A 21519-nucleotide genomic window follows, 5' to 3' on the forward strand; every position below is an offset into this window, starting at 1 on the left:
TCAAACTGAACCCAATTTATATTATGTTATCCTGCACTAATTTCAAACTCTTGATAATTATATCAAAATGAATATTTGTTTAACGAATTATTTTTTGTTTACGTTTATGTTTATACTATGAACTACTCCACTATCATGTTTTTTTTTCTTTTTCTTTTTTGAAAGTGTATGCTAATTTTTTGTTTGAAGTGTTTGCTAAATTTTTTTCTTTCTACAGTTACTTTTTTCTAGTTTTCTCAAATTGGAGTGCTTACTGAATGCTCGTTGCTAGCGCACAAACTTTGTTTTGCTTGCAACGCCAATATTATATATTCTATTATTATTTAGTTTCAATAAAAGCTTTTGTATTTTTGTTAGTAAGTTTCTAATGTATGAGACTGAATTTTGTTTTCCATGTTTTGTGAATTATTTATATGAATTTGGCAATAAATTTGATTTGATTTGATCTGATAAGGACTTTTGCACAGTTTGAAAATGATATCAAGGTATGTTTCTTACCCTAGAATATTCGTGGGAAGTGGGGGAACAGTCTGTATAATTTTCACATCGTGTCTGAAATTAATGTGACATTACTCACCTTTCACTCAAACCAATGTACCTAGAATACATTGATCTATTTTAGGTACCTTAACTCAAACTATGGTAAGTGCTGCATATTATGTAAAATCATCTGTATTTATCAACTTATTTAACGACTGTTCTTGGCCAATCAGGACTTTCAGTCATATTCAGAAGAATCAGGCTATCCTTTTCTATCCATAACACGGGAGTGGTTTGAGAAAGAAATATCTTGCTTGGACGAGAGTTGCTCCTGATTCTCAGATGGTATAGAACACACCTTACAAATTGAAAATAAAAAAACTGGTGTGGCGCACTCACACAACTTTCCTTGCCGTTATGAAAATTGATCACCTGATGCTAGTGTTCACGCGCATCTCGAGTCTACTATTCAAAGATCTGAGTCAGCTTGTGACAGGACAATAACGCTGGAGACACACGAAGTCTGCTATCTCTTCATAGTGAATGATTTAATAGAATCAACAGTTGCCAACAGTTTGCAATTGAATAATCACATTTTCTCGAATTTCGAGCTTATTTCCAATTTTAGGTGAAAATGTTACTTAACATAAATTGTAGAGATTTTCATGCTGAATCTTTTCTACTCAATTTTTTTTGTTTAAATTGTATCTGAAGCCTGATAATTGGGAATCTAAAATCAAACTTTGCATAGATGGGTGGAGCTCCTGGAATTTTTACAGATATGGGACTTGTGGCAGTTGATAGAGCTTATCAATGACTATTTCAGGTATAAATTTGATCAAAATCGTTGGAGCCGTTTTTGAGAAAATCGCGAAAACCCCTGTATTTACAACATTTTTGCCATTTCAGCCGCCATCTTGAATTGCATTTGATCGAAATTGTTCGTGTCGGATCCTTATAGTGTAAAAACTTTAAGTTCCAAATTTCAAGTCATTCCGTTAGTTGGGAGATGAGATATCGTGTACTCATACACACACTCACACACACATACAGACCGATACCCAAAAACCACTTTTTTGGACTCAGGAGACCTTGAAACGTATAGAAATTTAGAAATTGGGGTACCTTAATTTTTTCGGAAAGCAATACTTTCCTTACCTATGGTAATAGGCCAAAAATGTAAAAACAAACAGATGATAAAATGAACTATTTGAACAAGGATATAATAAGGTACCTTTGACTCTTTATGATCCGGTTGCAATGAAGTAAACTCCTCTTGATGATGATGATGATGATGATGATGATGTACTTGCTCCTGGTACTCAGGAGGTGTAGAGGAGAACGACTCTCCAATGGGACTCAGCCGTCTGGTAGAGGGAGGGGGTGGATAACCCTGCACTCGCTGCCGAAACCCTAGCAGAGCTTTGTTCAGTTCCCTCAGTACATTGTCCTCCTCATATTGGCTCAGGGGTAACCGTGTGTAGTTCTCTCCATCCATACAGCAGATGTTAAGCTGTCAACAAAATCTAGAATAATCCACTGCAGTTTCTAAAAGAAGGGAATGAGCTGTTTATTTTAGATTTTACAATACTGAAAACACAGAAAATTAGACAACATTTTTGACCGAAGCGAAGCTGAGGTCTTAGTTTCGACTCGATCGGCTTTTGTCTGTTTGTTTGTTTGTACCGCAGTTACAGTCGCAGTTATTGTCCGATTTGGATGAAATTTGGTAAGCAAGTGCTTTGAAACAAGGCGCAGAAACGTATGTGTAACGATTTTTGATAAGACCTCCGGTTTTAATATAAATTGTGCCGCTCTAAAATGTGCTGTATTGGATGAATGGTATCGTTGGAATGCTATCGATAGAGGACAAGAGTTGTCAGCGGTGAACCTTGAAACGTCTGAGCCGCTCCAAATTATACTGTATTTATTAATTGAAGAAAACTTCTCACTTGATTGTACCATTTCTTCCCTTTTCAAAACGATATTTCCCTGTTTCATAGATGAATAGTTTCTAGACCTACCGAACCGGCCGGAGACATCACAGCTTAGTTAGTTAGCTCTTATTTTCGCTTTAGTATGAGATCGGAAACCGACTTGTGAGCATGAACATTCTGCATAGGCATAACAAGCCGCCATAACATTGAATCCACTTTTCATGAAAAACATTATTAGCAACCTCCTGTCATTGTCACCAACATACCCATGTTATTTAGAATCATTTCCGTCTCACTATCGACTGTGAGACGATAAATGGTCTAAATTGAAAAATATTCAATTTTTCTGTCAGTTGACCGATTTCTTATAATTAATTGTTAGAAAATTTGTAATATTGTAAATATGGGGACGATATGATGGTACCTCCTTTAGAGACATTTATAAGTCCGGTGTCCCTGGAAACAATGTCTTTAGCACTTTCAAAGGAGAAAATAATAGATGTCATGGATAAATCTTCACAATATACTGTACTTTCTTAATGGTCCTTCTCATTAGTTTGAAAGTTGTAGGCTATTCATGAGCGAGGTCTACTGTTCGCAGAACTACTAGTATAATGGAGTAAACATAACTTGTTATAATGAATCAAAATTCGGGGGAGGAACAGTTTTGGGCTGAGCCTGTTGATCCTCAACCAAATTCCCATATGTTTTAATGGTATTATACATAGTCACACTGTCGGACTGAGTGGGAATAGTCCGATTAGAGCTTGTGTGAATAATTTTTCTTCCACTTACTGTCTAAAGTACTTACTTTACTCCCTGGAACATAATACTAAAGTGTCACTTTTTCGCTCTTAGTACTAAAAAACAGAAAAATTCCCTAGGGAGGAAAAGTAACTCCATTTAAATAACATGGGAAGCATCTCTATTTTAAAAACGTACATTTGAAATAGGTTAGAAGGTCTAAGCTCAGATGAGGAAGCATATAGAGTAGTCATTTATAATTTGAGTTGCCATTTTATCCATCAAGTCACTGATTTCATTTCGCAGTGATACCACTGTCATGTCTTCATCGTTACGCATAGCTCTAGAATACGAATATGTTGGGAAACTCGTATTCATAGGGGTGCTACACGAGTTGGTTTTATTAAAGACTTCAGGATCAGCTGATGCTATCACTTCATAATTGTCAACAGGTGAATTAAGTATTTGAGAGCCGGAAAAACATTTTTGCCCATGGTGCGAACGCTATTTTACGCCACACAGAAAAATAAACAATATATATGAGAATAGTTGTTTACTAAGCACTTCCGAAAGCAGAAGTGGAAGGTGATAGCTCTAGCAAATCTGAGGTAATCTGAATATCAGAAAATTGTCCAAGTATTTTTATTTTTTATTCTGATTTGTCTAAATAACCTAAAATATGATGTTCAATTATGTGGGAGGTTGAGTTTATACTTTTTTATTCTTTCAAATGACAATAAGATATTATTATGAAAAATGTTTTAATTATTGAATAATGAACACAAATAATGAAACGTTTTTTGATCAGCTGTTTGAGCGGCTGGAAAGGGTACTCTTTCCGGCCTAGGCCGGAAAGAAACCTGTTCTGACGTCAGACGAGAGTCGTCTGCAAACAATGCCTTTCAGATCTATGTAGGGACTGGAAAACAGCTGCTTTCTGTACAGTGTGGCGAAAATAGCTATTTCACTGTTTACTATCACTGTTGTGAGCGAATTGTGGAATTGAAGAATTGATTCATACAATCAGTCATGCCACATTTGTGCGAATGTTTATGTAGAATTTGATTGTAGGTGTTGAATAATAATTATTATCGTATGTAAAATTTGATTGCGTTTTACCTGTGGTGGATCGTTAAGGTACTCTATGATGGTATTCTTTTCTCTACGGTATTTTAGACTCAACACAATATGATACAGTATCATCTCAACTTGATACACAACACCATAATTTGATACAAAACTTCCAAACTTTGAATGAATTCTACAAACGATGGGGTATCTTATTGTGCTATATTTTCTCTATAATATTACCTGTGGTGGATCGTTAAGGTACTCGATAATGGCTTTATTTCTGGGATCCGATATCCTCGTGACTTGCAGGACACCCTCCAATGTCACCACCTCATTATCTTCAAGAGCTTCAGAACATAAAAGTAGCACTAACAATTCGGGGCACGAACAGAACTGTATGCATTCCTGAAACAAAATATCAGTTACTATAGTGAGGTCCACTTTATAATAGCAGTGTTTATTAGTAGTATTGCTATCCTTGTCTATCATTCAACAAAGCAGATAGCGCTATCTCAATCTCACTTTGTTCTGTTGCCAGATCGTCTTTAAAAAATGTAGAACTGATAGATAATTACCATAATATTTCATCTTTATTATGAAAATTCATTATGAAATTATTGAAAAATATATTTCCTTGCTTAATAAAATGTAATTGATTATTTTAAACGAGAATGATCAGTTAATATTGCATTAATAAACCTGTATCATCTATCGTCCATAGAAGGCATTAACAAGACAGAGGATCGGCAACGTTTTTCTTCTATCTTCGATCAAATAGAACTTGATTAAATGGAAGAGGGGGCTTCTATTGCCTCAATTTCGCCCACATCACTTTTATTGTAAAGTGAAAATAAAAGTCATTTATCTATCTATCAACGATCGTCACTATCAATAGTGAGTGCATTTCCACTTCATAAGTGTTTTCACACTTCAAGTTTTATTTCATTAGTGGAAAAGTATGAATATACAACAGAGTCCTTTATTATATTATAGATATTTTGTGCAACTCACCCTGGAGCTCCCATCAAGCAATACAGGTCCACCAACCCTTGCACTGGAAAAACAGACAATAAGGTGATCGGACCTCACCCTGTCGAGTCGACCCTCGTGTTTGAACGACAGGGGACATAGAGGTAGTCCACACTCTAGCCAATCCTCTATGGTCAGCCATTCTTTGCCTGACATTACCTGAAATGCAAAACAAAATTCAATAACATTTTTATATAGAATATGTTTTTATTGAATTGATCAGTTGCGACCTGAAAACTCTTGACACCAGACCTGAGCCAGCCAGGTCACTCGATATTATTATATAGTCTGGAAAGTTACTATTTTACATTCATTGAAAGAATATGATATCCCATGATTTGTAGAATTCATTCAAATTTTGGACGTTTTGTATCAAATTATGGTGTTGTGTATCATATTGAATGAAAAAGACTAAGAAATTGTCAAAAAACCACTGATTTATTGATAATTAGTTTATCAGAGATTGACAATGGTGTAATAACCGAAACCGGTCTTTCTAATTATCAATAAATCAGTGTTTTTTTGACAATTTCTTAGTCTTTTTCATTCAATATGAATAATTACCACAATATCAACTTCTCAACTACACAAAAAGTGTTGTGTATCAAGTTGAGATGATACTGTATCGTTTTTTGTTGATACTGTATCATGTGTGGTGATACAGTATCATTATGTGGTGATACCATAGAGAAAAAATAGCATAAGAAAATATGGGACCACCATAAATGATACAGTATCACCACATAATGATACTGTATTATAGTTTTTATAGTTTGGAAAGTTACTATTTCACACTCATTGTTGAGATTATTTTTCTATATTAGCAACACATATTAATATGATTCTATAATGAATGATTCATACTGAATATCATACCTGCCTTGAAACGTGTATCTTGGAAGCCGATGGAGGTAAATTTGATTTATCCATTATTTTGAAATATTGGAAGAAACTGCGTAGTTTTGATTGCTGGAAGTTACTGAAATCATAGAAAATAATAAGATGATGATTGAAATTGAGAGTTAGGATTGTCAAATAGTGATCAATAATAAAATATAACATTTGAACAAAATAAAAGCTAACGATGCTAATCAATGAGACTACAGTTGAAGCAATCAGTTATGTTTAGTCATAGAGAAAAAATAACATAAGGAGATATTCCATAGTTTGGTTCGGGTTGTATATGTCTCAAATATTTCACTTTTTGTGTAGTTGAGAAGTTGATATTGTGGTAATTATTCATATTGAATGAAAAAGACTAAGAAATTGTCAAAAAACCACTGATTTATTGATAATTAGAAAGACCGGTTTCGGTTATTACACTAGTTATTAAAATAACTACTAGGACTATCGGCTTCAGTTCTCAATGATATTTGAGACATTGAATGAAAAAGACTAAGAAATTGTCAAAAAACCACTGATTTATTGATAATTAGAAAGGCCGGTTTCGGTTATTACACCATTGTCAATCTCTGATAAACTCTGTTTATCAGAGGTTGACAATGGTGTGATAACCGAAACTCTGTTTATCAGAGATTGACAATGGTGTAACAACCGAAACTCTGTTTATCAGAGATTGACAATGGTGTAATAACCGAAACAGGTCTTTCTAATTATCAATAAATCAGTGGTTTTTTGACAATTTCTTAGTCTTTTTCATTCAATGTCTCAAATATCATTGAGAACTGAAGCCGATAGTCCTAGTAGTTATTTTACGTAAAGCTATTTGACGCTGGTAGTCTCTCATACTGTGCCGTTCTTACACTCACTCGGCCAAAACAATAATAATGGACAGTAGTCGACAGTTATCGGGTTGAGTTGACAAAAGAACGGCTTGAAATTTGAAACATTAACAACCTATACCATGGGATATCTTCTTATGCTATCTTTTCTCTATGGTTTGGAGTAGCTATTGAATGAAAAGACAAGTAAGTACTGATGGAAGATACTTGAAATCCTTACAACCACCTATTTACCAAAATATTGAAGGTAATTTCGCTCACTAGTGACTTGAGTGCTTGAGCAACCACCCAATAAAATATCATCGTTACCAAATTGAATGACGATGTGACACTCACAGAATGCAAACCTATGTGACCCAATACATTTAGAGCCGTTTGCACAGTGACAGTTTAAACTGAATTTCATTTTAAACTGAATTAAATCCGTATCAAGTCTAGTTTGTTATAATGTGTTTCATTTTGAGTTAAAACTACCAGCAGATTTAATCGAGTTTAAGCTTTGACTGTGCAAACGGCCCTTAATCTGACAATGTTGCATTTTCTAACAACAGTTAAAAATAAACTGTATTTAATAAAACATTGGAGCATCATTCAATATGAAAATTAGCTCACCAGTCGAGGTGTTTGAAAAAGTTTGTGAAATTGAAATCCTGGAGAGTCGGATGAGTTTTTAGCGTTCGTTTGGGAAATGTGGAGAAGAAACAGTGTGCTAAAAGAGAGGCGACAAATTCTCTGTTCAGTTCTGTCCGTTCATCTGCAAAATAAAAGAAGTTGAAATTAGAAGAATTTATTAAAAATTGGAACACATAAAACAGGGAATTAATATAGTGAGGTCCACGTTATAATGGCAGTGTAGGAAGATAGGAGAAAAGGTTTGCCAGATCTCAGCCTTGCCACCCAAACAGCTCATACTGGTATATCTGATGAATTTAACTGTTCATTATTGATGAAAATAGTTAATCATATTTTAGTTGTCAAGAAAATATATTCTTTAAAGATGTAATAATAATTTTTTTTAATTGAGATTAAATATTTTGTCAATAAGTTGAATTTCTGCATTGTTGATAAACAAACGCAATGCGTTAAAGAGATAGCACCATCTGCTTTGTTGAACGATAGACAAGGATAGCAACACCATTGCAAATCACACACTGCCATTATAACGTGGACCACACTATAGTAGTGTGCACCCATCAAGTTCTTTACAATAATTATGCACTCAGATTATCGATATCACCTACCGCCTAATAACTTTTATGTTTCAGTGCACTTATAAACCGTACCTGATATGATCATGTTCAAATATCTTGACCGCTGTCGGTGAAACCGGTCATTGAAGAAGTGGATTTCACTATATTATCAGTTTTCACTATGAGGAATTTTCAAGAACCTTTTGAATCACTTTCAACGAATAATATTACTAATTTGTTCATGTTCAAACGTCTTGACCGCGTTTGGAAGTGGTAAATACAGAGTGACACAGAATAACGGGAACTTTTTAAAACGCCATAAAACATTAGTGGGAAGAGCAAAAATGATTTTTCCTCCACCTACTGTCTAAAGTACTTACTTTACTCCCTGAAACATAATACTAAAGTGTCACTTTTTCGCTCTCGGTAGTAAAAAACAGAAAAACTCCCTAGGGAGGAAAAGTGACTCCATTTAAATAACATGGGAAGCATCTCTATTTCAAAAACTCACATTGTAATAGGTTAGAAGGTCTAAGCTCAGATGAGAAAGCGTAATAGAGGTGTATGTCATTGAGTCAATTAAATTCAATACCACAACAAGAAATTTGATCAACTCATGAAATATATGTTTGTATGATATTATAATATTCTTAATATTAGCAGACGATAAAAACTAATACAATTTTTAAAATATTTTATTCTATTCAAAATACCAGCCAACAAATATTTTTGATCTGCAATTCAAATCTGAAACGCGTTATCTGGAGTCAGCCATTTTTGGTAGCCGCTCAGCTGATATAATTGTTACAACTTTAGCCGATAGATAGCGCAATCAGCCGACCGGTTTTTAGGTTTTAGATTTTAGGTTATGTTGTTAGAAAACATTGTCACCAATACGTAAGTTATTAAAATGATTTTATTTGCAGTTTCTATAAAAAAATGTAGATGGAGGAAAAATGTTGTGTACATCACAAGCGAAAAATACTTTTTCTCCCTCAGGAAAATTGTTGCCCTCGGCTTCGCCTCGGGCTTCAAACTTTTTCCCACAGAGAGAAAAAGTCGTACTTTTCACTCTAGATATACAAATAACTATTATTGAAACTAATGTGAAGTTTAAGACATTTGACAATTATTAATAACATCTATCACTTTTTGGCAATTACTCCATTAAGATGGCTTCTTCCTGAACGAATACACTCTTGAAATCTGTGTTGACGATTCCTGAACGATTGCTGCAACATTTCAGCTGCGATATTGTTAATTTCATCTTTAATTGTCTGTTATGATTCAACCACAGTTATTGGTCAAGTTGTGAAAACGTTTGATTTGAGATAGCTCCACAAACAGAAAATCGCAGGTGGACAGATCATGGGACCAGGAAACGCAACCTAATCGTGAGATTACACGGTTACTAAACAATACTCACTCGCACAGTTGCCATTGAATGCCGTGCAGAGTGGATTTAGCTCACAATTTCATCAATAATTTTGAATTGATTAAGACAGAATTCAAAATGAAATCAGCAATATCCCAGATGAGATGTTGCAGCGAGCAATGAGGAATCGTCAACACAGATTTCAAGAGTGTATTCGTTCAGGAGGAAGCCATCTTGAAGAAGTAATTGTCAAAAAGTGATAGATGTTATTAATAATTCTCAAATGGCAAGTCTTAAACTTTACATTAGTTTAAATAAAATCATTTTTGTCCTTCTCACTAATGTTTTATGGCGTTTTTAAAAGTTCCCGTTATTTTGTGTCACTCTGTATAAGTGGATTTCACTATACTATCAGTTTTCTCTATGAGGATTTTTTGAGAATCTATTGAGGTCACTTTAAACGAATAATATTAGGATGTGGGTGAATTTGAATAACTCACTATGCTGCTGCAAGCTAAAATGAAGTCCATTGGGTGGCCGCAGTGACTTTAGTTGCAGGGCGCGCCGGGTTAGAGTGGGAAGGATGGCTGTGAAGAAAGTGTTTCTCTCTTTGTCATCCATGGCGGTGGTGATGAACGATCTGAGACCCTCGAACAGCGCGGGGTCCGAAGTGTCACCTTCATCTGGGTCCAGACCTATGCTGTGAAACAAAAAACATCCATTTTAATGCACTAACCAATAACACAGGGAAAAGATAGCATAAGAAGATATCCCATGATTTGTAGAGTCATTCAAAGTTTAGAAGTTTTGTATCAAATTATGGTATTGTGTATCAAATTGAGATGGTACTGTATCGTTTTGTGGTGATACTGTATCATTTTTTTGTGGTTAAAGCATGGAGAAAAGATAGCATAAGAATATAACCCCCATGATTTGTAGATTCATTCAAAGTTTGAAAGTTTTGTATCAAATTATGGTGTTGTGTATCAGATTGAGATGATACTGTATCGTTTTGTGTTTACTGTATCACTTATGGTTGAAGTATAGAGAAAAGATAGCATAAGAAAATATCCCATGATTTGTAGCATTCATTCAAAGTTTGGAAGTTTTGAATCAAATTGTGTATGTTGAGATGATACTGTATCATATTGTGTTGATACTGTATCATTTTGTGGTGATACTGAATCATTTACGGTGCCTAGAGAAAAGATAGAGCATAAGAAGATATCCCATGACTTGTGGATTCATACAAAGTTTGGAAGTTTTGTATCAAATTATGATATTGTGTATGTTGAGATGACACTGTATCATGTGTGGTAGTACAGTATCATTATGTGGTGATACTGTACCATTTATGGTGATACTATAGAGAAAAGATAGCATAAGAAGATATCTCATGATACAGATCATTTATGTTTTAATTTTGACTATTGTTTAATGAATAATTTAAACTTCCAATTTATTACCATCTGTAAACTGGCTGGCCGCTCTGGCTACTAATGAGAATCCCAATTAAAGGCTGTAAATCACCCCGAAGACTTCTGCTACTGCAAATATTGACAACAGGGTAAACAGCTAGATGGAAATTCGATGAGCGCTACAATTCAAAAAATGGATAGTATAAAATGAGCGCTGCTATCCAGAGATTGTCAGTTTGGTGTAAGGGTAAGCATTCCTGACCGGCAATTAGGAGGTACTGGGTTCGATTCCCATGCTGACAATTAATTTTTGTATAGTAGCGCTCATCGAATTGCCATCTAGTTGTTAACCCAGTTATCGATATTTGCAGTAGCAGAAGTCTTCGGGGTGATTTACAGCATTTAATTGGGATTTTCGTTTCATAATAATTACAATGAATAAATAATAGTCTTATAGTTGTTCACTTCACAAAATGTGCTTGATTATTTTCACAAAGTAGATTTTTAAATTTAGATGCTTCAAAACCAAACATAGAAGATTCTTTTCTAATTCTTTTTAAAAGCCAGTTGATTATCCCAGTTCCTTGACTATTGTTTAATAAATAAATAATATATTGGCAGACTCACTTGCAGAGTGAATGTATGGCGTGCATAGCAGCTAGTAGGCCATCCAGGTCTGGTGGTGTAGTGTTGGTGTTTAGGGTGTTGATGGTGTTGAGGTGTTTCTGTATGGTGCCCCACCAGGGGAGGTCGCACGGTAGCATAACCAGTGCCATTCTGCCATTCACTAACACTCACTTCGCTGCTGCTGCTGCTGCTGCTGCAAAACAAACATCAATTAATATTCATTCAATGAAAATTAAAATAAATGAAACTGCTGTGAATTAAACATGGATGAGAATCAAAATTGGAAAAGCATGCTGCAAATGAAACATAAATGAGAATGAAATAAAAACACACATACATTGCCAAATTAAAAAAAAGAAAACTTCAGCTGTAGTTTTCTGTAAAGTGTGAAGTTTTTAGCTCAAAATTTTTAGTTTCATTCAAAATTTAGACTTTTTGAATAATTACTAAGTTTTTGTGTAGTTGAGAAGTTGATATTGTGGTAATTATTCATATTGAATGAAAAAGACTAAGAAATTGTCAAAAACCACAGATTTATTGATACTTAAAAAGACCGGTTTCGGTTATTACACCATTGTCAATCTCTGATAAACTCTTCAGACCGAAACCGGTCTTTCTAAGTATCAATAAATCTGTGGTTTTTGACAATTTCTTAGTCTTTTTCATTCAATATGAATAATTACCACAATATAAACTTCTCAACTACACAAAAAATGAAACAGAATTGTTGAAGATCTCTGTATTTCCCATCTAGGCCTTTTTCATATACGTATTGAAAACAAGTATTTGATTATTATAGAAATAACTAGTTTAAGTCTGTTTAAGTCTAGTTTAAGACTGTTTTAGTCTTTTTCATTCTATTACTAAGTTACTGTTCTAGATTTTTTTTATTTTAGACTCTAATAGTACCTATTTGATTCAAAATTTGCTCGTTTATCTGAGTATTGAAGAGCGTAGATTGTATTTTGAAAAGTGAAAGTGACATAAGCAACATTTTGATTTGGACAGTATAGTATAAATTGGAAATGGGACAGTTTTGGGCATGAGCCTGTTGTGCCTTTCCTCATGTTAAGTATTTGTACACAATGTGATAAATAAATAAATAAATTGTCAAATTCTACACAGTTCTATTATTTGGTACAGGACCATGGTTTCATGACCACACAGGTCACATTTTTAAGCTGACGAAACCAGGTCCTGTACCAAATAAAACTGTGTAGAATTTGACTATATATATATATATATATATATATATATATATATATATATGTTTTTGTTTTATTATGGAACGGTTCTACAATATTGACAGTGACTCACTCAAATTTTTACATAAATGAGAGTTGATAATTCGAATGCTGCAAATGAAACATTTGTAAAATTAAAATTGAAAGAGAATGATGCAAATTAAACCCAGCCTGTTCGAGTGAGTATGAATTAATTGGAACTAATTTATTGTAATATTATTCACACTTAATGACTTTTGTTGGGAGATGGACCCAAAGGGTGTTCCAACTCCTTTAAGTTCTTAATTGTTGGACAATATTCTCAACATCAAAATGGACAATATTCTCCTTATGTTGGACAATATTCTTATTTTATGACTTTTGTTGGAGGATAGACCCAAAGTCACCTTTGCAACTCAAAAATAGTCACGGTTATGGAGAAGCGCTTTTTAGAATTATTTAAGCGGTAGGTTTGAACTATTTGATTTGTATTTATAATTTATGTAATTCAATTGATTTCATGCAGATTAATGAATAGTTTCTCAATGTGTAATTTTCAAGAAAATGACTACTAATTTATTTCAAATAAAGATCTCTCAATAACTACTCAGTTTTATTATACTTTTATATTGATTTATCAATTTAGATAATTCTTACAAATGTACTGAAATTGATTTATTTCATTTATTAAATAAAAGGAGTACGAAATTGTCAAAAACTACAGATTTATTGATAGTTAGAAGACCGGTTTCGGTTGTTACACCATTGTCAATCTCTGATAAACAATTATTATTCTATTTATTTATCATTTACAATCAACTAAAGGACAAAGAAACAAACTACAGTCCAAAACTTCTTTTCATCCCAATTTCATAAATTAATTTAAATTAACAGCTGTGTCTAGTTGAAAGTTGTGTGTATATTTTTGGTTTCAAAATTTTCTGAAATAACTTAATTTATTCAAAGTGTGGTGATATTAAGTGCAAAATTTGACTATAATTTGGTATTTTAATCATTCTAAATTCAAAATTTTTAGCTAATATATATTCTTGGACAGAACTTTGAACTTTAAATTTCCTTAGTAAGAACATAACCTATTTTTTCGGACATTTCATTATTTATCAAAATTTGGGAACAGAATAGCTTTGGGCTATGCCTGTTGTTCTATCCCGATCATATTCATATAATATGAACATATTCATGATTTGTAATTATATCAACGAATAAATAATAAATAAATAAATTATTTCATTTATTCAAATTCAGGGCTAAGCTCTAGCCGGCCTGCTCCCCCTGCTATCTCAGTTATTATTGAAGATATCGACTCAATTTTTTTTTTAAATGAAAGAGGAAGACAAAATAAAGCGCGCTAGCATATTTTTATACCATTTGATTTAATTTTAATATTAGAAATAGCTGTTTCAAAACTAACCTTATTCTATAGAATGGACGATTCTAAATTATAATGATTTGTATCAACTATTATTAAAGATATTATGGGACTAAATTTTTTTAATGAAAGAAGAAGAAAAAATACGTGTCGGTAACTGAATAACAATTCTAATCAATGAAATTTAATGTTATTAATATTAACAGCAAATTTTGAATTTTGTCCAACCTATAATACTATCATGTTTACACTAGCACCATAGAGTTGTAGAGTTATAGAGTTGCTGCTCTATTCTCTACAGGTCACAAATTTGAAGCATGCTAAATAGAGTTGTCATCGGTTTTTGAAATTGCTCGATAAGAAAGATTCCGATTTCAACTTGTTCGATTAATGATTCAAGAGTTCAATATTTATTTTATTGTTTTTTTATTGTTATTGTTTTACAAACTTCAATTTGATATATTTAAATTATAATTTGTTCTACATTTTTTCCCATTATTGGAATACTTAATACATAATAGGGGAGTCCGATCTCACTAGGCATCAAACCTGCATCCTTGTAGAAACCAATCTGAAAAAACAAACCAATTCAAACTTTTTTTTGAAAAAATTGGAAACCCCAATGGGTACTAAATTTGTAAAGTCTCATTTAGGTATAATAATTAAAGTTTATTTATTTATTCAATCATTCAGAATTATACAACTTACAGAAAAGTACCACAGGCTAACTTATGCTTAAAACGGTTCCAGTTATAATTTTCACTACCTATCTTCAATTTTTTCAAAAAAAAAATCCAATTTTGGGAAAAAAATAATTTTGAATTAGAACTCAAATGTATCAAATTTGAATAAAAATTCTAATTCCATCAAAGAGCTAACCATACTGCTGACCACATTTTCTTCTGTATTTAATGCTATTGATGAAGTTGATAGGAAATCTGGAAAATATCAAAAATGTGCCAGTTGTTGCCTGAAAAATGTTGAGAATATTTTTAAATGGAGCTAACCATAATTACTGCTGACCACATTTTCTCCTGTATCTAACGATATTGATGAAACCCTACCTACCAAAGTTTGATGTGACTATCAAACCTTAAGTGATGAAGACTGAGCAAGTCTGAGGGTTGCTCAGTCTTTATCTGGTAAGGCTTTGTTATATTAGGTTGGAAAATGCTTGGTTAGAGGGGAGCTCAATGGTTGGGCTGGACTGCATTTGTTAGTTCGAGTTAGGCTTTGTTGGGTTGGGGATAATAAAAAACTCAGGTTACAAAGGTTTGGGTTGAAAAAGGTTAGGTTAGGGGAGGTTAGGTTGGAAAGATTTTGCATAGAAAGGATTTGGTTAGGAGGCATTAGCTTAGAAACACTTAGGTTGAGAAAATCTTAGGTTAGGAGATACTTAGGCTAGGAAACTGTTGGGTGGGAAAAATTAGGTTAGAAAAAGCTTTGGTTTGTGAAAGCTTAGGTTATGAAAAGCTTTGGTGGGGAAAGCTTCGATTGGGAAATGCTTAGGTTAAAAAAAGCACAAGTTAGGGAAAGCTTAGGTTGGGGAAAAATTGGTGAAGAAAAGCTAAGGTTGGAAAAATCTAAGGTTAGGGAAAGCCTATGTTAGGAAAAGATAAGGTTAGGAGAAGCTAAGGTAAGGAAAAGCTTTGGTTGGGGAAAGCTTAGGTTAAGAAAACCTTGGGTGAGGAATAAGCTTGAGTTGGGAAAAGCTCTGGTTAGGAAAGCTTAGGTTAGGAGAAGCTAAGGTTGGGAGAATCTAAGGTTGAGTGAAGCTTAGGTTAGGGAAAGCTTTGGTTAGTGAAAGCTTAGGTGAGGAAAAGCTTTAAGTTAGGAGAAACTTAGGTTAGGTTGGGTTAGGTTTAGGAAAAGCTTAGGTTAGGTTAGGTTAGGTTAGGTTAGGTTAGGTTAGAAAAGCTTAGGTTGGTTAGGTTAGGTAGGTTAGGTTAGGTTAGGTTAGGTTAGGTTAGGTTAGGAAAAGCTTAGGTTAGGTAGGTTAGGTAAGGTTAGGTTAGGAAAAGCTTAGGTTGGGTTAGGTTAGGTTAGGTTGGGTTAGGTTAGGTTAGGTTAGGAAAAGCTTAGGTTAGGTTAGGTTAGGTTAGGTGGTTAGGTTAGGTTAGGTTAGGTTAGGAAAAGCTTAGGTTAGGTTAGGTTAGGTTAGGTTAGGTTAGGAAAAGCTTAGGTTAGGTTAGGTTAGGTTAGGTTGGGTTAGGTTAGGAAAAGCTTAGGTTAGGTTAGGTTGGGTTAGGTTAGGTTAGGTTAGGTTAGGTTAGGTTAGGAAAAGCTTAGGTTAGGTAAGGTTAGGTAAGGTTAGGTTAGGAAAAGCTTAGGTTAGGTTAGGTTGGGTTAGGTTAGGTTAGGTTAGGTTAGGTTAGGTTAGGTTGGGTTATGAAAAGCTTTAAGTTAGGAGAAACTTAGGTTAGGTTGGGTTAGGTTAGGTTAGGTTAGGAAAAGCTTAGGTTAGGTTAGGTTAGGTTAGGTTGGGTTGGGTTAGGTTAGGTTAGGAAAAGCTTAGGTTAGGTTAGGTTAGGTTAGGTTGGGTTAGGTTAGGTTAGGTTAGGTTAGGAAAAGCTTAGGTTAGGTTAGGTTAGGTTAGGTTAGGAAAAGCTTAGGTTAGGTTAGGTTAGGTTAGGTTGGGTTAGGTTAGGAAAAGCTTAGGTTAGGTTAGGTTGGGTTAGGTTAGGTTAGGTTAGGTTAGGTTAGGTTAGGAAAAGCTTAGGTTAGGTTAGGAAAAGCTTAGGTTAGGTTAGGTTAGGTTGGGTTAGGTTAGGTTAGGTTAGGTTAGGTTAGGTTAGGTTAGGTTAGGTTAGGTTAGGTTAGGTTAGGTTTGGTTAGGTTAGGTTAGGTTAGGTTTGGAAAAGCTTAGGTTAGGTTAGGTTAGGTTAGGAAAAGCTTAGGTTAGGTTAGGTTAGGTTAGGTTGGGTTAGGTTAGGAAAAGCTTAGGTTAGGTTAGGTTGGGTTAGGTTAGGTTAGGTTAGGTTAGGTTAGGTTAGGAAAAGCTTAGGTTAGGTAAGGTTAGGTAAGGTTAGGTTAGGAAAAGCTTAGGTTAGGTTAGGTTAGGTTAGGTTGGGTTAGGTTAGGTTAGGTTAGGTTAGGAAAAGCTTAGGTTAGGTTAGGTTAGGAAAAGCTTAGGTTAGGTCAGGTTAGGTTAGGTTGGGTTAGGTTAGGTTAGGAAAAGCTTAGGTTAGGTTAGGTTAGGAAAAGCTTAGGTTAGGTTAGGTTAGGTTGAGTTGGGTTAGGTTAGGTTAGGTTATGAAAAGCTTAGGTTAGGTTAGGTTAGGTTGGGTTAGGTTAGGTTAGGTTAGGTTAGGTTAGGTTAGGTTAGGTTAGGTTAGGAAAAGCTTAGGTTAGGTTAGGTTAGGTTGGGTTAGGTTAGGAAAAGCTTAGGTTAGGTTAGGTTAGGTTGGGTTAGGTTAGGAAAAGCTTAGGTTAGCAAAAGCTTAGGTTGAGAAAAGCATGGGTTAGGAAAAGCTTTGGTTGGGAAAAGTTAAAATTGGGGAAACCTCAGGTTAGGAGAAGCTTAGGTTAGGAGAATCTAAGGTTAGGTAAAGATTAGGTTAGGAAAAGCTTTGGTTAGGGGAAGCTTTGGTTAGTGAAAGCTCAGGTTAGGAAAAGCTTTAGGTTGGAAAAGCTTTGATTAGGGAAAGCTTTGGTTAGTGAAAGCTTAGGTTAGGAAAAGCTTTGAGTTAGGAGAAACTTAGGTTAGGAGAAGCTTGGGTTAGGAGAAACTTAGGTTAGGAAACTGTTGGGTTAGGAAAAGATTAGGTTAGAGGAAGCTCAGGTTAGGAAAAGCTTTAGTTAGCAAAAGCTTTGGTTTGTGAAAGCTTAGGTTGGGAAAAGCTTTGGTTGGGGAAAGCTTTGGTTAGTGAAGGCTTAGTTGAGGAAATCCTTTGAGTTAGGAGAAACTTAGGTAAGGAGAAGCTAAGGTTAGGAAAAGCTTAGGTTGGGAAATAGCTCAGGTTAGGAAAAGCTTAGGTTGGGAAAAGCTTTGGTTGGGAAAAGTTAAGGTTAGGTAAAGCTTGGGTTAGGTAAAACTTAGGTTAGGAGAAGCTAACGTTAGGTAAAGCTTAGGTTAGGAAAAGCTAGGGTTGGGGAAAGCTTTGGTTAGTGAAAGCTTAGGTTAGGAAAAGCTTTAGGTTAGGGAAAGCTTTGAGTTGGGAAAAACTTAGGTTATGAGAAGCAAAGGTTAGGATAAGCTTAGGTCAGGAAAAAGTCAAGTGTTAGGGAAAGCTTAGGTTAGAAGAAGCTAAGGTTAGGAGAAGCTAAGGTTAGGTAAAGCTTATGTTAGGAAAAGCTTTGGTTAGTTAAAGCTTAGGTTAGGAAAAGCTTAGGTTGGGAAAAACTCTAGTTAGGTGAAGCTAATTTTAGGAAAATCTCAGATTAGAAAAAGTTTAGTTTAGGAGAGATCTGTTCTTGGCCCAGGCTCAGTAAGCTTTGGTCATACTTGTTCAGGTTAGTAATTATTTGACTTGATTCAAGAGTTCTGTTGTGTATTTTTGAAAGAATAAGAACTCTCAGTAGAAATTTCAATGATCTTTATTGAACACTTTATATTATTGTTAAGTCGAATACGATACAGAATAGAAAATACTAGAACAGGTGAACAGCGCCTTATGAATGTGTCTGTCTTTGTGTTTCAAATTTAATGCCTGTCTGATCTTTTTGAATGTTGTAGTGTAGAAATGTACAATGGATAATAATTTAGATTATAATGCAAATGTTTGTAATTCATATCATATTCATGTAAAATAAATGTTGTTGGTAATAAATTGAATCAGTGTTTTCTTCATTTCTGTGCAATATTTTATGTTGACTACTCTGTTTAGGCGGTAGTTCAAATATATATATAACAAGTTCATTCAATTAAAATGTATCATTGTCATAAGAAAATGTGATTAAGAGTAAAGGTTTGTGCATTGTCCACCACTTCTTCAACTCCTAGTTCTTAACATTATAGTTCTTTCCATACTCAAAGAGTCTCCACTATTGAAAAATCTCTTTATCTTAACTCTTGAATCCTATACCAATGTTCAATTGTTCTATTCAATCATCTTAATTACTATAAATATAAATGACTTGAACCTGACATAATTGACCAGAACCTAATTGTTTTTTTAATGTTTAAATTAGTATTTTAGGATAGAATTTATATTACCGACACCTATTTTTTCTTCCTCTTCAATTTAAAAAAAAATTGATTGATATCTTAAAAAATAGTTGAGATACAATTTATTGTGAGATACAATTATTGTTAGTCACATAAACCAAAAATTACCAATTTCTGTTCTGTTTCAGGGTCAGCTTTAGAAAGTTAATGTTAATTAATGAAAAACTCCCCAGAATAATATCTAATTTCTATTTAATTCATCGATTAATCAATTATATTGTATTCCAATGTCCATGCTTGCCTGTAGTTACCTCTTCAATCACTTTCGAAGAAGTTGAATTGATGCGAACATTCATTCGAGCTATCGCTTATTTTGAAATCTTTAATTCGGCCATAAAATATGAGTCAGCTGTGCTATTGGCTTCATTAATCACAGTTCATTCTTCATTGTTTACATAACATCATTCTTCATTGTTGAGTCTCACTTCAGAAATTCAAACTGTTTTTTTTAATGTTTTAAAAAGTCTTTCAAAATAAAATTCATAGAAGCAACACCTATTTTTCCTTCTTCTTTCATCAAAAAAAAAATTGAGTTGATACCTTCAAAAATAGTTGAGATAATAATATATTTAGAATCGTCCATTCTTCAAAATAAGGTTAGTTTTGAAACAGCTATTTCTAATATTAAAATCTAACTAAATGTATAAAAATAGGCTAGCGCGCTTTATTTTTTCATCCTTTTTTGTTTAAAAAAAGAATTGGGTCGATATCTTCAATAATAACTGAAATAACGGGGGGAGCAGGTCGGCTAGAATTTTGCCAAATTCAGTTCGAGTTATCAATTTTAATAGTAAGGTGAATATAAATGAAAAAAATGTACACTGAAACAAGACCCTACGTTTGTGAAATCTCCTCAATTTTCAATGGACTATTCCAATAATTCTTTTGAAAACATGGTATTTCTTCTCTCATTAGCAAAAACTTTATTAATGCGTTTAACATCAACAAAAATTGTTGGCACACGAAACACGTCTAAAATTATTCAAGACCAAATGTTTTATTTCATTGTGACTAATGGGAGATTCTCATTTACATGAGTAATAGTTGAAGAATGGGGTTTCTGAGATTTATCTTAAAAGCATCTTCTGATTTACGTCCAATGGGAGTATTCTACAGAAAACAAAGTAGAAATGAAAGAGATAATTTAAAGCAAGTAGAACACAATTTGGCTCAGATTTTATACAATTATGATCATAATTTCCTATTTAAATTCTTTATTATTTCATACAAAAATTACATTATCAATATACTTTAATAACTTACTAAAATAGTCTATTCTTTTTCATTTTAATCTGAAGTAGCTCCTAGTACATTAAGATTTAATTTGTAAAATTCATAACATTTACTGTGTCAATAATACTTGAACATTAATATTCAACAATTTGAGTTTTCGACATTTTAAACATTCACAACACTTGATAGTTATGGGCCATTCCTGTTGTTCTTACCTAATCATATTTATATATTATGATTTGTTATTGTATCCACAAATAAACTCTACAATTTAAAATATGTATTACTAATTTGTACTTTATTACAGATATTTATTTTGTAAAATTCATAAAAGTTACTGTGTCAATTATACATGAACATTAATATTCAACAGTTTGAGATTTTGACATTTTAAAAATTCACAACACTTGATAGCTATGGGCCATTCCTGTTGTTCTTACCCAATAATATTTATATGATTTGTTTTTATATCCACAAATAAACTCTACAATTTAAAATGTATTACTAATTTGTACTTTATTACAGAGATTTATTTTGTGAAATTCATAAAAGTTACTGTGTCAATTATACTTGAACATTAATATTCAACAAGTTGAGATTTCGACATTTTAAAAATTCACAACATTTGATAGCTATGTGCCATTCCTGTTGTTCTTACCCAATCATATTTATATGATTTGTTATTGTATCCACAAATAAATAATTAAACTCTACAATTTGAAATATTAAATTTTGGTATTTGAGAATAATGCATTATTCTCATATTAAATGTTTTTGAAGTTATTCTCTAACATTATATTCATGTCCTTATACAACATTCAGAAATCAAGTACCTCATTATTCTCATATTGAATGTTTTAGAATTATTCTCTAACATTATATTCATGTCCTTA

General features: G+C 33.4%; 1 protein-coding gene across 4 annotated transcripts in view; it reads right to left on the reverse strand.

The window, feature by feature from the left end:
* LOC111057760 overlaps nucleotides 1-21519 on the reverse strand; it is a 54643-nt gene that overhangs the window by 23350 nt on the left and 9774 nt on the right. The window contains exons 2-8 of one of the 4 annotated variants that reach the window (XM_039439785.1): nucleotides 11614-11803; nucleotides 10069-10268; nucleotides 7616-7757; nucleotides 6138-6240; nucleotides 5244-5420; nucleotides 4473-4637; nucleotides 1715-1993 (exon numbers count right to left, since the gene is read on the reverse strand). In XM_039439785.1, the coding sequence (XP_039295719.1) occupies nucleotides 1715-1993; nucleotides 4473-4637; nucleotides 5244-5420; nucleotides 6138-6240; nucleotides 7616-7757; nucleotides 10069-10268; nucleotides 11614-11762 (1215 nt within the window). In that variant the 5' untranslated portion in view covers nucleotides 11763-11803. The remainder of the gene's footprint in view (nucleotides 1-1714; nucleotides 1994-4472; nucleotides 4638-5243; nucleotides 5421-6137; nucleotides 6241-7615; nucleotides 7758-10068; nucleotides 10269-11613; nucleotides 11804-21519) is intronic. The other 3 variants (XM_039439787.1, XM_039439786.1, XM_039439784.1) reach the window with 3 other exon arrangements.

This window comes from Nilaparvata lugens, chromosome 13 (genome assembly GCF_014356525.2).
Source record: "Nilaparvata lugens isolate BPH chromosome 13, ASM1435652v1, whole genome shotgun sequence".
NCBI lineage: Eukaryota > Metazoa > Arthropoda > Insecta > Hemiptera > Delphacidae > Nilaparvata > Nilaparvata lugens.